Here is a 14718-nt window from a genome sequence, read left to right on the forward strand (position 1 = left end):
TTGCATATTGCTAGAAATCTCCCTAAGAATCTCCCTATAAACATAATTTCTACATGTTCTGGACTCTTTCTGAAACACTACCCACTTCACATCAACTTCACATCAGCTCATCAGCTCTCTTCCTGCTGGGATGCCTGGGTCACACCCTTAGAGCTGAGGAACAGAGGATTTGAAAGAGATAGATCCAGATAAATAATGCACTTGGAGGGGGAGATTAGACTTTAAGAGACTAATGTCTAACAGTCAAATAGGGAGGGAACATCACAGATGGGGGTAGTTGCCTGCAGGGGAATTCCAGAAACAATATAGACTACAGTGCAATTTAAAGTCACGTGACTCATGGAATGTTCCTCTGCCTTAAAAAAGAAGGAAATCCTGTCATTTGCAACAGCATGGATGGATCTTGAAGACATTATGGTAACTGAAATAAGCCAAACAGAGAAAGACGAATATTGCATGGTATCCCTTATATGTGGAATCTTTAAAAATAATTAAAAAAAAAAAAACCCAAATCCATAGAAACAGAGTAGAAAGTTGTTTCCAGGGGTGGGGGAAATAGGGAAGGATTGGCAAAAAGTATGAATTTTCACCTGTTATATAAGACCCGAAGATCCAATGTATAACATGGTGACCACAGTTAACAGTGTGTTGTGAGCAGCTTCTGGGAGGCTCAGTTGTTAAGCTTTTGCTTTCGGCTCAGATCATGATCCCAGGGTCCTGGGATCGAGCCCCGCATCAGGTTCCCTGCTCAGCCAGGTGGCCTGCTTCTCCCTCTCTCATTCCCCCTGCTGTGTTCCCTGTCTCTCTATATCTAATAAATACATAAAATCTTAAAAAAAAAAAAAAAAACCAAAACCGTGTGTGTAACTGAAATTATCTAAGAGGGTAGAACTTAAATGTTCTCACACACACAGATGAAAAGATAAATTCGTGACGTGAAAAATGTATTAATTACCTACTTGGGAGGAAGGAATTCTTTCACGATTTGTATGTATATCAAATCATGATACACACAGTAAGTAATTTACAGTTTCATTTTTCAACTCTGCCTTAATAAAGCTGAAAAAAGAAAAGAAAAAGCCATGTGATTGCTGCAAGCACAGACTGCCGGAAATCAGCCAGCCTAAAATGTCATTACTGTAAAACAGCTCATGACCGAGTGAGGGAAATATACTGTGAAAGGGCAATGGGGGGGGGCATTTATTTTGGACTGGGGGAAAGCTGAGGTGATCCCTTTCATTAACTTTGTGGGCAAATAAAGTTAGAAGCTAATAAATCTCCGACAGGAAATGTTTTGATTTTCACCATTTTGATATAAGGATTTCTTTTTTTTTCCTTTCTTTTTTTTAAACTATGTTATGGCAGTCACCGTACAGAACATCATTAGTTTTTGATGTAGTTTTCCAAGATTCACTGTTTACATATAACACCCAATGCTCCATGCAATCCATGCCCTCCTTAATACCTATCACCGGGCTCAGCCATCCCTCCACTCTCCTCCCCTCCAAAACCCTCAGTTTGTTTCTCAGAGTCCACAGTCTCTCATGGTTCATCTCCCCCTCCGATTCCCGCCCCCCCCCCATTTTTCCCTTCCTTCTCCTAATGTCCTCCATGTTATTCCTTATGCTCCACAAGTAAGTGAAACCATACGATAAATGGCTTTCTCTGCTTGACTTAATTTCATTCAGCATAATCTCCTCCAGTCCCGTCCACATTGATACAAAAGTTGGGTATTCATCCTCCCTGATGGAGGCATAATACTCCATTGCATATATGGACCATATCTTCTTTATCCATTTGTCTGCTGAGGGGCATCCTGGCTCTTTCTACAGTTTGTTGATTGTGGCCATTGGTGCTAGGAACATTGGGGTACAGATGGCCCTTCTTTTCACTACATCTGTATCTTCAGGGTAAATACCCAGTAGTGCAATTGCAGGGTCATAGGGAAGCTCTATTTTTAATTTCTTAAGGAATCTCCACACTGTTTTCCAAAGTGGCTGCACCAACTTGCATTCCCACCAACAGTGTAAGAGGGTTCCCCTTTCTCCACATCCACTCCAACACTTGCTGTTTACTGTCTTGTCGATTTTGGCCATTCTAACTGGTGTAAGGTGGTATCTCAATGTGGTTTTAACGTAAGGGTTTCTAAATGAAATCCATAATGTTCTACCTGAGAAAACGAAAGATGCAATTGACATTTTGATTTATTATTCACCTCGCCATTATGAACATAGGCTAACTGACAGGGTACTTCCTATGTACCAGCACCACATTAAGACCTGCATGGTCTCCATTGTTCTTTGCAACTATTGTACAGGGAGGTATTTACGGAAGCGGCTCAGAGATGGAGTAACCTGCCCAAAGTCGCATATCAGGTAAGTAACGGAGTCCGAGGAGGTGGTCCTAATTACTACATCAGCCACTTCTGTGACACTCAGTGTCCTTTTCTGAGGGGGAAGACGCCACAGCTACAGCCTTGAATAGCACAGGACAGCGCCGAATAGGGCAGACAGAAGCCACCACAGGGGTTCCAGCTCAGCTTTTAGAGGAGGAAGCGTATTCGGGGGGGGGGGGGGGATCTATTCCTCTGGTTACTGCCCTCATACTAGAGCCGTCCTTTTTTTTTTTCCTCAAAGAGCCCAACTTTTATTTATCAAAGTCCATTTCAAAGGCTACTTTTCATTAAAAACCTCCCACATTACCAAATACCTAATAGCATACCTTTCTATGCCTTTTCAGTTCAGTGTCATAGTTAAGTGTGTGGGTGCTGGATACGGCCAGCAGGGTTCAAGTCCTGGCTTTGCTGCTCAGTGGATTAGACATGGCCTGGCCTAGAGTAAGTGCTGGTTGGCACAAGGTCAATGCCAAGCACGCTGTAGCTACTCTGATGGCATGTGCATTCATGGTTTCTCATCCGTATGCCACCTCTATTAAACGCAAACTCTTGGATGGCAGGAAGCCATCTCATTCTAATTTCCAAACACCTGCAGAATCCCAATTCTTCTCACCACTTCCTCTACCAACACCTTCATCTCCCTAGATTGTTGCAAGACTTCTAACTGGTCTCCCAACTCTGCCCATGCCCCCTTTAGTCTGTTCCAAACCCAGGAGCCAGAATCCAATCTTTCCTACTGAAGTGAGGTCACTGATCCTAATTCTGCAATATGACCGTTTCCATTCTGATGTGGCCAGCATGACCCAATCTTGACTGTTGTAAAAGGCCCATGTTATCCAGTCCCCACCATCTTTCCGACCTCATTTCCTATTCCTCTGTTACTCTGCAACTCCAACCACAGTGGCCTCCCTGCTGTTTTGTGAAGGCTCCAGACATGCTTTTGCTCAGAGCCTGTGCACTGGCTGTTCCCTCTGCCTGGAACTCTCCTCCCCTGGATGTCTGCGAGGATGACATCCTCACACACTCCAGGTCATGGCTCAAAGGCCATTTGCTCAGTGTTCACCTCTCTGTCCATGCTTTAAAAGGCAGCCTCATACCTTGACTCTTCGGTGCTCCCTGTACCCATGCCCCCATTTTACTTTTCTCCGTGGCATTTATATCATCTACTACAAATTTTAATCGCTTACCATCTGCCTCCCCCAACAGAATAAAAGCTCCAGAAGATCAGAGGCTTATGACTGTTTCACTGATTGTGCCCAAGACTGCCTTAGTAGGAACTCAGTAAGGATTTGTTTAAAGAATGATTTTCTTTCCTCCTACCTGACATAGCACGTGAGCCCTGTAGGTACTTAGTACGTATTTGTTACACTGAACGCTTTTACAAAAGGCTCTTATGTTACTCATCTTTTCTTAGGAAGGCAAATGGAAGCACAGGAGAGCACGTGACTCCAGAATCATGAAAAACCAACCCAACTGCTGAACCAAAGCATAAAGCATCTGTTCAAAGGAACTCACTTCCCCAGGAAAATCTTCAGCTGCATTAGCTTCATTCATTTGCTTCTGCCTTGTCAACACCAGGAACAATATCAACATCCGGGGCCCAACTGACCATGGCCGGGGCTGAGTTCCCCTGGGTCAGACAAGGACAGGACAACAGCAAGGGAAACCCTGAATTCCAGAAATGGGACGGGGATACAAAGGGGCATGAAGTCATATGAAGACGTCAGCCGCCCTTTCATTTTTGAGTCTACCTAATAAGAATGTCAAGTTGGGGCAGGTGGGGCGAGAGGGTAGATAAAGGTGGTCTAGGGATCAAATAGGGATAAAAAATAGGAATAGCACAGAGAAGAAGGTGAAGCAGACCTAGTGAACAGATGTTCTCCAGCTCATGGTGGGAAGGATGCATATTCCCAGACCTCCCGTGAGGGCCCTGCCAGTGATGTGTGGTGGGATTAAATATTCTAGTTTAAGGACTTTATCCAGGCCAGATGTATCAAGCCTCTGTATTTTCCCAACAAAATATAATAACTACTTCCCATCCTTTATTATTTTTTTTTAAAAGATTTTATTTATTTATTTGAGAGAGAGACAGTGAGAGAGAGCATGAGCGAGGAGAAGGTCAGAGGGAGAAGCAGACTCCCCATGGAACTGGGAGCCCGATGCGGGACTCGATCCCGGGTCTCCGGGATCATGACCTGAGCCGAAGGCAGTCATCCAACCAACTGAGCCACCCAGGCGTCCCACTTCCCATCCTTTATTGAGGACTGATTAAAATGCCCTCATGTGGGGTTCCTGGGTGGCTCAAGCTGGTTAAGCGGCCAACTCTTGATCTCAGCTCAGGTCTTGATCTCAGGGTCCTGAGTTCAAGCCCCATGTTGGGATTCATGCGGCGCGTGGAGCCTAGTTAAAAAAAAAATAATGCTCTCATGTGGCACTATGCTGTGAAGATGCTTTCCACCTCTCCTCGGGCATCCCATGACCCTCATTCAGTGATCGACAGCAGCAGCAGCTGGGAACCCTGGGGACTTATTTAGGGCTGCAAATCTGGGGGTCCTGTGCTAGAGCCACTAATTCAGAAACCCAAGTAGTAGAGCCAGAAATGTGTGCTTTCACAAGGTCGCTGCTCATGTTGGAGAACCACCATCCTCAGTGAGAAGTGTCATGAGAAAGAATGTAGCAGGATATGTGGATAGAGATCGGAGGGCGGGGGTGGGGGGTGGTTTCTTACTGGGGGGGGGGGGCTCTCTGAAGAGCGCCATTTGAGCAGAGGTCTGAGCGGAGTAGGGAGTGGTCATGATATGGGGGTACCAGGACTGAGGAACTGGATCCAGGCAGAGAGAGTAAGTAGCATGGACATAGTCCCTAAGGAGAGAGACTGGACCGCTGGGACCGCCAGGAGGCAACATGGCTGGCGTGTGCACAGTTTCCTGTGTGCGCTTTGATTTATGCAGATTTTACAGTCCTTACATGGTTACCATGTGTCCTTAGTTATACTGAAATTCCCTCAAATACAAGAACCAGATTTCATGTATTTTCTAAATAACTCACCATGGCACCTTTAACAGTGCCACGAACAGAATAGATTCTTAATAAATGCATAAATACATAAATGGAGGGGAAAAAACTGGGAAGTGAACAAAACTCGTGGCGGGGGGAAAAAAGGAAAGATTTATTTCCATCATGTTTAGAGTTAATATTACTGGGAGACATGGAGCCAGAGATGCTGAAAGCCAATTAACACCTTAGAAAAATTCTGACAGTGAAAAGTTGGTGGGAACACCATTTTTAATGACATTCACCAAATTTTCGAGAACTCAAACTCAGGAGCTTTTCTTGATGGGATATAGTTAAATCAGTTGGATGTCAAACAACTTTCATTTCCTAAACTGGAGGATGGGGTTCGGGAGACGCCAAACAGAAAAGTAGTAACAGAAGTTGAATTGGTACCAAAGGTTTTTCAATTTTTCCTTACGATGCTGAGAAACCAAGTCAATGCACTGTGCAAAGGTTGAAGAGGCTAAAATAAAACCAAACTGAACTAAACAGGAAACCTAACAAACCTTATTGTCTTGTCTTGAAGAAACACTTAAGGTTTGTGGCAACTGCCATAAGGCTGACCGTCCCCTCAAATGAGAAAAAAAGTAGGAAGGAGAAGGGTGTCCTCAGCCCCTGTATGAGCTGCTAGGTGGTCACCACAAAGTCCCACAGACTGGGGGGCTTCACCGCACAAGTTTATTTTCTCACAGTTCTGGAGGCTGAAGTCTGAGATCAAGGTCTTGCCAGAGCTGTTACCTTCTGAGACTTCTCTCCTTGATTCGCAGATGGCGCCTTCTCCCTATGCCTTTGCACGGTCTTCCTCTATGTCTGTGCGCTTACCTCCTCTTCTTAAACGGGGGGGAAAGGGAGGGGAACGATTCGGCCAACAATAGCCCCTGGGAAAACGGTTCAGACCAACGAGAAGCTAGAAGTCATCGTAGTGGTGCCTCAGGGCTTGCTGGGCTGGCTGTCATTCTCCAAAGCAACTTCTGGAAGGAGAGATGGGGTCCTGGTGGTCCACACATAACATCACCTCCAGACGTCAAGGCTGTTTAGCTGCAATTCCCACATCCCAGAGCTAACTCGAGAAATCTGGACGGGAATTCACCAGTTCCTTCACCCAAGGAGACATACGTCTACCCTGTAGCCATGCAGAACAGGTACCTTCCTATGTTCTTATGCTCTACCTGAAAGAGAAGCCGCCAAAAATCTGCTTCCAGATGTCAGTGTGCAGCCCTCTGGAGGCCACTGAGAGAATGACAGCACCAAGCATGGAGGTCTACTTACTTGGGTCTATGACAGAAAGCTGGCTTGCATCTTAATATTGCTTTATATTTCATAGAATATTCTTTAAAGGCTGGTGCAAAAAAAAAATGTGTGGGAATTCTTATAGAATTAGAAGAATGTAAAGGGTTATATTTTAAAGGCAGCTTTTAAAGAATAATGAACTTGACAAGAACCCTTCAAGTGTGCAACGAATCTTGCATTTACCGAAAAATAGCAAGACAGAGTCAACAGACTTTTCCATCGAGTTCATGGCAAAGTAAACAAAAGAGATGGATTAACCTAATCTTTCCCCCCAAAGGTCATTCAGGCAACATCTCTGAACATCTCATCTCTTATTCCAACCAAACCATAGCAAAGCACATCAGAATACATCATCTGAATCCAGATACACCCAAACATATTCCTGGAAAGAGTACGGAGTAACAGCTCATATTATTAGGACACATTAAAAATCTGGAATTTTGTCTCCATGGAGTGATGGGAGAGATTCCTTCTCTAAGTCTCATTGGTCTTTCAAGCCTTCAACAATGACGTGCCCCTCAAATTTTCCTTTCTGGCTGCAGTTACCCACCCTGACAAGATAATGAGTAGTCAACAGCCAATCACCTAAGAGCCAGGTCAACTATCAAGACTGTATCAGGGGCACCTGGGTGGCTCAGTGGCTCAAAGCCTCTGCCTTTGGCTCAGGTCATGATCTCAGAGTCCTGGCATCAAGCCCCACATCAGGCTCTCTGCTTAGCAGGGGACCTGCTTCCCTCTCTCTCGCTGCCTACTTGTGATCTCTGTCTGTCAAATAAATAAATAAAATCTTTAAAATAAATAAATAAAATAAGCACAAACAAACCATGAATCTACACAGTGATCTTTTACAGGAACATTCTTTCTCATGGGTGAAATGAGAGCCAAGAGGGTAAAATTGGGTAAGTGTACTCCCTTCTTTCAGAAAACCTCATCTATGAAAACCTAAGCTTATAAAGCAAAATTTATCACAAAACTCTGCTTCACTATACCAGAGGATTTCTAAAATAGTCCTTTCAGTGGCTAATTCCCAGCCCCAAACCCATTTTTCCCCCTTAGCTTAAAGACTGATTGGTTTACAAAAAGCTACCTTTCGTGACCTTCATTACCTGGAGTGCAAACAAACTAAGAGGCAATCCTTCTGACTCACTCTAGCCAAATTAAGGTACTCAAGGACTTCTGTTGTATAGAGGAAATTTCTTCATCCCTCCTTCCTTTTTTCCCTTCCCCCAAGCCCCCTGGTCTATTTAACGCTTTTACTGTGCATGTGTGAGTTTAGCATAGCCCATCTTCAAATAAAATCTTATATAAAAGTGCAGCATTTCGTGAGAAAATTCCACAGAACGCCAAAGTTCTAAGAAACACAGTCGAAAAACCAGATCTCCAGGTCCTTCTCCAGTTCATTGCCAAGTCTCTAGAAGTCAGGGGTTTGTACCCACCAGTATTTGTATTTTCTTGAAACATACAGAACAGGTGGAACTGCATTTTCAACAAATATAGGAAATCAGTTCCTCTGAATCAGGCAGGCTTCAGCTGCAGGGCCTGAACCGACTCGGGCTAATTTAAGCAAAAACGGATTTACTAAAAGGCTTGCAGGATCATTGGGCTGACTTTTGACCACAGAACTGGGACACCAAAGAACCAGTTTGACAAGGAGGAAGCTTCCTGCCCAGCCTCCACCCTCCACCCCTCCCCCTTCCTCCCCTCCCCCATCCACCCTTCCCCCACCCGTGACTCCAAAGCCTTGCTCTCTTGAGCAGGAAGCTACTCCTAGGGTCAGAGACTCGGGCCCCATTTGTGCCCCCCGCACCCGAAAAATGGGTGCCTTGCACTTTGACTCTCAACGCTAGCTTCCGTGACTACACCCTGGGACAATGACAAATGACAAATCCAAAAGCCTCCGCAAATGCCTTGGTCCCTACTTTTGGAACCCAGAGTATTTTATATTCTAGAACGACTCTGCATTCCAGCCCCGGAAGTGAAGGAAGGCTCACAAGAAGGTCGCAGTGGGCAATGCCAGTCAGTCACCAGACCCACCCATGCCTGTCCACTTAGTTCCATGCTAGAGACAATACTCTTCTGGGGTCGCACCCTAAAAAAGATCAGGAATGTGCCCCAAACCTGCTACAAAACTGCTACAAAACTCTCTTCTGTAAATTTTTGCTTTTATATGACATTTCAATCGCTCCTGGCGCTTAGGAAAACACATTTCATAAATGTTGCACTTATTCTATAGAGCAATGTTTCTTTTTATTTGTCTGAAATTTATTTCTCTTTTAACTATCCAAGGGCTAAGCCTTCATGCTCAAATCATCGAGTACCCAAATGCGAGTCTTAGCGTCTCTGCCCCAACCCTTCCTGGCTTTTCCACTTTGTAGATGGGGGTGGTTTCCTCAATCCTTTGCTGGAACCTCCTCCTCAGTCTTGTGCACAGAAGGGGAGATCCTAGCAAGCATGAACTTTCCGTCCCTCCCCCCAAATCATTCTCAGAGAATGATCACCCTCCCTGTTACCATTCTGGAATAAAAGAACAGACAGGGAGATGCTCGGTCATTCACAGGCACTGAGAAAATTCTCCCTCAATTAGTCTAAAATCCTCCCGAGCCATTTAAAATCATTCTTGTTTGTCGGGGCTGAATCTTTGGGAGGCAATCTGTTACAGACATGGCACCACCTGTGGCTGCCGGGCTGGTATGGGAGGTCTCTTTCCTAAACTTAAGTGTTGAGAATCCGGTCAACAAAGGCATCTGGCGGCAGCTAGGAGGAAGCTGCTACTGCTGTTCTTGTTTTCACAGGAGTTTTATTTTCAAATTCCTGAGGGCACACAGAAGGGTGGGAACATCTTGTGGCTACCCTTTCCCCAAAGCCAACTGTGGAGCAGCCAGACCCCAACCCCTGCTCCTGGTCGTGTTCCAGACAGGCATTTCGAAGATGGCCATGATGAAAAGCAAACGACTCCATCATTAAGACCCAGACCTAATATCAGTGGGACATTTTTTTTCCCCCATGGAAATGATTTCTAAAACCAAACTCTACTGCAAAGCGGTTTTGACTTTACTTTGCAGACTTCCTCTCACTTTCTCTTTTCTGAAGAGAGAGGGAAAGAAAAGCAGTATCGATTCCACCAAGAGAGATTTCTTCTGGGCTCTGGATGCGCAGCGTGGGTGGGGAAGCCACCACGGCAGGAGTGGGCATACTGATTGGCACATCGTTGGGACCTGGCTATGTGAGGAGTCAGAGACCCCGAGAGCATTTCTCTCTTTGCTTTTCTGCTTCGTAAATCTCCAAGAGTGGCTAGCTTTGCCCTGGGCATAGGAAAGGACTTGTGGGTTTTGCTGTCATTTGGCCAAACCTGTGGTCCCAGAGTCCCCTCCCAGACGGTCAGCTCACATCCTGCATACAGGGACAGTGTAACACAGACACCAATGATGTCTAACTTCTCTGTGCTGAACAACGAATGCCTTGTGCCCCCCACCCCCACAGCCTTCTCTCTCCTCCACGTCTTCTGAAAGCCTCTGCGACATGCGACATGCACCATGCCCAGCCTTCCCGGGCTCCTCACACCCCCTAAATATGCTAAAGTAATAGAAAGGAGGAATTAGTCAGGTGGAAACGTGATTAAGCAGGCAGGTTTATCTCCAGGCACAGGCTGCCTGAAGTGAGAACAGGTTTCCTCCCCGCCGGGGAGCGAGAGTGGTTTCAGCATGCTGGGCGGTCCTGGCCCCACTGTCCCAGTGTCCAGGCCTCCTCCCGGGGCTGCCCGAGCTGGGGGAGTCCCGTCTCCCGAGGCTCCTCATGCCCGTGCAGAAGCTCAGCCTCACTCTGGCCTCTGAGGCCGCAGACCCTACAGACATCTGTGCTGCTCCTGGGGTGACACAGGGGACAGCCACTGGCATGAGGAAGAGAGGAGCCCCCTGTCAGGGGCAAAACCGAAAGGGCCTCCCAAAAGTGAGTCATCAAGCCAAACAGTATTTTCAGGTGAGATTTTTAAAACGCAGAATTAATGCCAAAAATCCATCATGAACAAACTATGAGAGTTTTAAATAAAGACAGGATCAACAGAGCTTCGGGGCAGATCTTAAAATTCTGCAGAGGACTAAAAAGTGACAGTGTCCAGATCCCAAACGTTATGCGGGGCTTCCAAATGGTAGCGACAATGGGTCTGCTGGAGGTCGTGGCTCAGTCCCCCCCCCCCTCCCCCCGCCATCTGTGGCCTCTGGGGCAGGCAGACTCAGCTGTGCTCCTCGGCCACCACCTGCTGGGGACACCCACTGTTCCAGGTTCTGGGCTCTCTGGCCTGCCTTGTCCGTATTAAATAAACACACGCACACTCAGGATTTTCCGGAACACAAAGCAGAGCAAGGCCCCTGGCAGGGAGATTGTGTTTAGACTCTCCCTGGCTCACACTTTCCTGTTTATCTCCCATCCCGGCTCAACTGAATTACGCCACAAGGCAAGGTGCAGCTAGGAGGACGTTCCCAAATTGGCCACAAAGAGGCGGTCAAGGGCAGAGCCAACTCCACTGGTCCTGCCCCAGCCCCCTTTCTCCAACCATGGATCCTCCGGCCTGGGGGCAAACTTCTCATTCCCCCCTCCCCCTCTCTGCTCACCGCCTTCCTTCCTTTCTACCCAAGAGTTGCAAAAATCACAGGCCAAAAAGTGCATCGCGGAGCTAGAAGAATAAGCACCTCGGATACGTTTTTAAATCTGCAGTGACCCTGAGCTCCCCAGAACTTGCACACCTGGCTGTGCTCAGTAAAACTCGAGAGCTTTGCAGAGACGCACGCGGCCGCTTGGTGAGAAAACACCAGCCACTCTCAGCAATTTCAAGGCGAAGGCTGCCACCAGCTCCCACAGCCTCTGTGCCCCAGGCTGCTTCCAGAACGCTGCCAGGATCTACCTGGACAGCCCGCTGCCGCGTCTGGCTGCTGGAGGAAACTCCTGCCGGGCAGGACAAAAGAACCATTATCTCAGGCTCCGCATTCCCAAGGTAACTCAGGTACAGAGGGAGGCACCTGGGCATTCATTCTTATCTTCATTTTATTTTGCAAAGCACAGGCTATCTTTCCAGGGACCCGAAGCTCCCTCATTTCCTGCAAAGCACAAAGGACATATTCCGCTCCGGGATTGGCTCCTGCTCCCGCAAGCTGAGTGGGTCAAGGAGAGCACAGAGCTCTGGAACCCAGATGCAACGCCCCAACCTGGGGCTGGTGTGGAAGCCTGTGTCCTCTTGACCCTGTCCTGGCCCAGGATGTTCCTCGGGTGTATCACACCCCTGTGTGTCCCACTCCTTCAGTTGGGCAGGAAACGAAGAGAAACTGGAGGCCCGCTTCTGCCATCGAACTATGTGACCCCCCCCCAAAATAAAAACAAAAACAACCTCCCCAAACCCAAAACACAAAAAAGGAAAAGAAAAAGCAGATTCCTCTGCGGTTTTCTTCTCTCATTTGTAAAATGAGGACCCTGGATTATTAATCTAAAAGGATCTATATAAAACTTAATGTTAAACTGTCATACCGATAATACAAATAAATAATAATAGTTTGGGGGTTTGTTTGTTTTTTTTTTTTCCTTTCCTTAAGGCCAGTGAGGAGAATGTTTGCAACCAGTCTTCTTGTCATCTGCAACCAAAGGAACAAAATCAAAATCAGCCTTCTTCCCCCAAAGCGTTCACTGCTCTTTTCCCCTTCAAGCAAGACATTTGCTTGGTTTCGGGTGGCGTCTTTGCACTGTCTTGTGCAGGGGCCATACCCCAAAGCCTTTTGTGGGTTGATCTGTTCCTGTTCCCTCCTACCCCGTGATCCCATCTATCTACAAAAACAAGTACTGGTCTGGAACCTTGAAACAGCAGGTTGAGCTTATGAAATCAGCAGAGAGGTCTAAATCCTTATTGTCTATGTATTTTGTTAAAGGGCTCAAACATTTTTTTGAAAAAAAGCAAAGCGACACAGAAACCGAATTTCCAACATTAAAAAAAAAGCAAATGGTAAGTGGTAAGGACAGAACAACAGAATCCTTCCGCTTTCTTTAAAAGCTTGTTGAAAGGAAAGGCTGTAGCAAATTGCACACCAAGACCTCTGTCCTTTTGTGGGTGGTGGGAAGAGCCCTGTGTTTATGGTTTTCACTAACAGGCGCGCGGCCCAGCCCCAAAGACACTTTGGACTTATTGTTTCTTCAGCTCGATGTTCATTCAGTCAAGTTTCTCAGGACTTGTGTTCTCACAAACAAGATCTAATGAACATTTGGACGCTGGGATATGGGTTCAGAAGTATAAAAAGACACATGTGCAGTAAAAACAGGCATCAAAAACTACCCTCTGAGCTTACCCAGAGATCTTTCTTTCGTCTGGTTGGCCGACCTCACCACTGGAAGGCTCGCTCGAGTTCGGCTGCCTCTGGAGAAGGGACTTGGAGCTTCTCCCTCAGACATGGCTTCCAAAGAATCACCAGATGTCTCTGATAAATGCTCGACCGGGTCGCCCAAATTGGGAGGTTGGGGACTATGAGACAGCTTGGGACTTCTTGTCTGCAAAAGGTATGTGAAAGAAAAGAGAAAAATAAATGACTCTGAATTATGCTGAAAATATTTTCAATGCCATCAAGGTCTGCAGAGCTGGGCAAACAACATGGCAGGGGAAAAATCCGTTAGAAGGACTGGACACAGGAAACCGAAGATCCAGTGAGCAAAGTATCAGTTGTGGAAGTTACTGGAAAAAAACCAACCAACCAATGTTGTCCGGGAGTATTCCAATAAGATTTTTATCACTGAGCATCTACAGTACAAAGTCCAGCTTGAATAAGCAGTTGCAGACAAGCCGCATCACAGGAAAGAATGATGGCAAATCAATTCCTTCGGCCCCACACATTTTCATGGTTGTTATGACAACAGACGGGATTGTGCACCTTTATGTATACTTAAATGGATAAGGCACTCACACCACAGAAGACTGAACACAACTGGTCCTTCCAAGTCTTCCATCAATACTGTTTCCAAAATCAGTGAAACTAAGATTGTGAGGGAGACATTTATATCACAGTTGGATATCTTCCTCTGAGCCAGAAATCCTGTAGGTCAGATGATGTCTAGCTTTCGTTATTACCTACCTCGCCAATCAGCAGAAAGCATCTAGAGTAACTTATGCACACACGGCACGTAACTGAATTCTTAAGTTATCTATGCTGTGACGGCAGGAAATTTCATGTGTAAAATGCTCATGATCTATTTAGTCAAGGACATTCCTTGAACATGGAACAGGGGTGGAACAGTGTGGGAGACGGAGAAGATAGGACAAGAGGTTGCCTGATGTCAAAGCATTTCAGAACTGATGGGAGCAATTACTCTAGGGCACAAAATGACACAGATCAGTGGGTAATGAAGTGTACGGTAGGAACCGTGAGGTACATCCACTGATCCTCCCAACAGACACAGACTGAGTACCACTATGATCCAGGTGTTCTGCTAGGTCCTGGGGCCAGAATGATGCAATAAGGGGAATAGCCTTGCCCTCCTGGTGTTCACAGTCTACTCAGGGGACCAACACAGAAGACAAAGTAAAGGTGCATTGAGACGGTGTTAATTCCGACTAGTGGGGCTGGGGTGCTTGAGTGCAGAAGTCGGGGATTAGGCCAAAGGAACCCATTATCTCAGCTCTCCCCTCCCGCGATGCCCACCGGGACAGGCATTACAGGATCCCGGGCGCCTTCTGGAAGGCAGACTGATCGCAATGAATCAGGCAGGTGAGTTTTCTCTTCCTAAGACGCCAAAGGCGCTGAGGGGCTGGTGCTGGGCTACAGGCAGTCCACAGCAGCCGGATTTTCCGTTTGTTTGCATGCCTTCATTTCCTTTAAGCCTTCCTAAGGAGGCCCCTGAATTTTGAAACTAAGCACCAATTAATTCTCAAGGCAGGAGCAGCTTCTCGGGTGTGCAACCTATGCCCGTGCTCCACTGTGGCTATCTTGAATTTCATTTATTTATTTATTTAT

General features: G+C 46.5%; 1 protein-coding gene across 21 annotated transcripts in view; it reads right to left on the minus strand.

Annotated features, from left to right (window-relative positions):
• The window catches only part of KIAA1217 (KIAA1217 ortholog), a 750245-nt gene that overhangs the window by 126579 nt on the left and 608948 nt on the right, over positions 1–14718 (minus strand). For 20 of the 21 annotated variants that reach the window (XM_047742845.1, XM_047742844.1, XM_047742846.1 and 17 more), the window contains one exon: positions 13063–13261. In XM_047742845.1, coding sequence (XP_047598801.1) covers positions 13063–13261 — 199 coding nt within the window. Of the gene's footprint in view, positions 1–10969; positions 10988–13062; positions 13262–14718 lie in introns of those variants that run through there. The other variant, XM_047742849.1, reaches the window with a different exon arrangement.

The sequence above is a fragment of the Lutra lutra genome, chromosome 8 (assembly GCF_902655055.1).
Source record: "Lutra lutra chromosome 8, mLutLut1.2, whole genome shotgun sequence".
Taxonomy (NCBI): domain Eukaryota; kingdom Metazoa; phylum Chordata; class Mammalia; order Carnivora; family Mustelidae; genus Lutra; species Lutra lutra.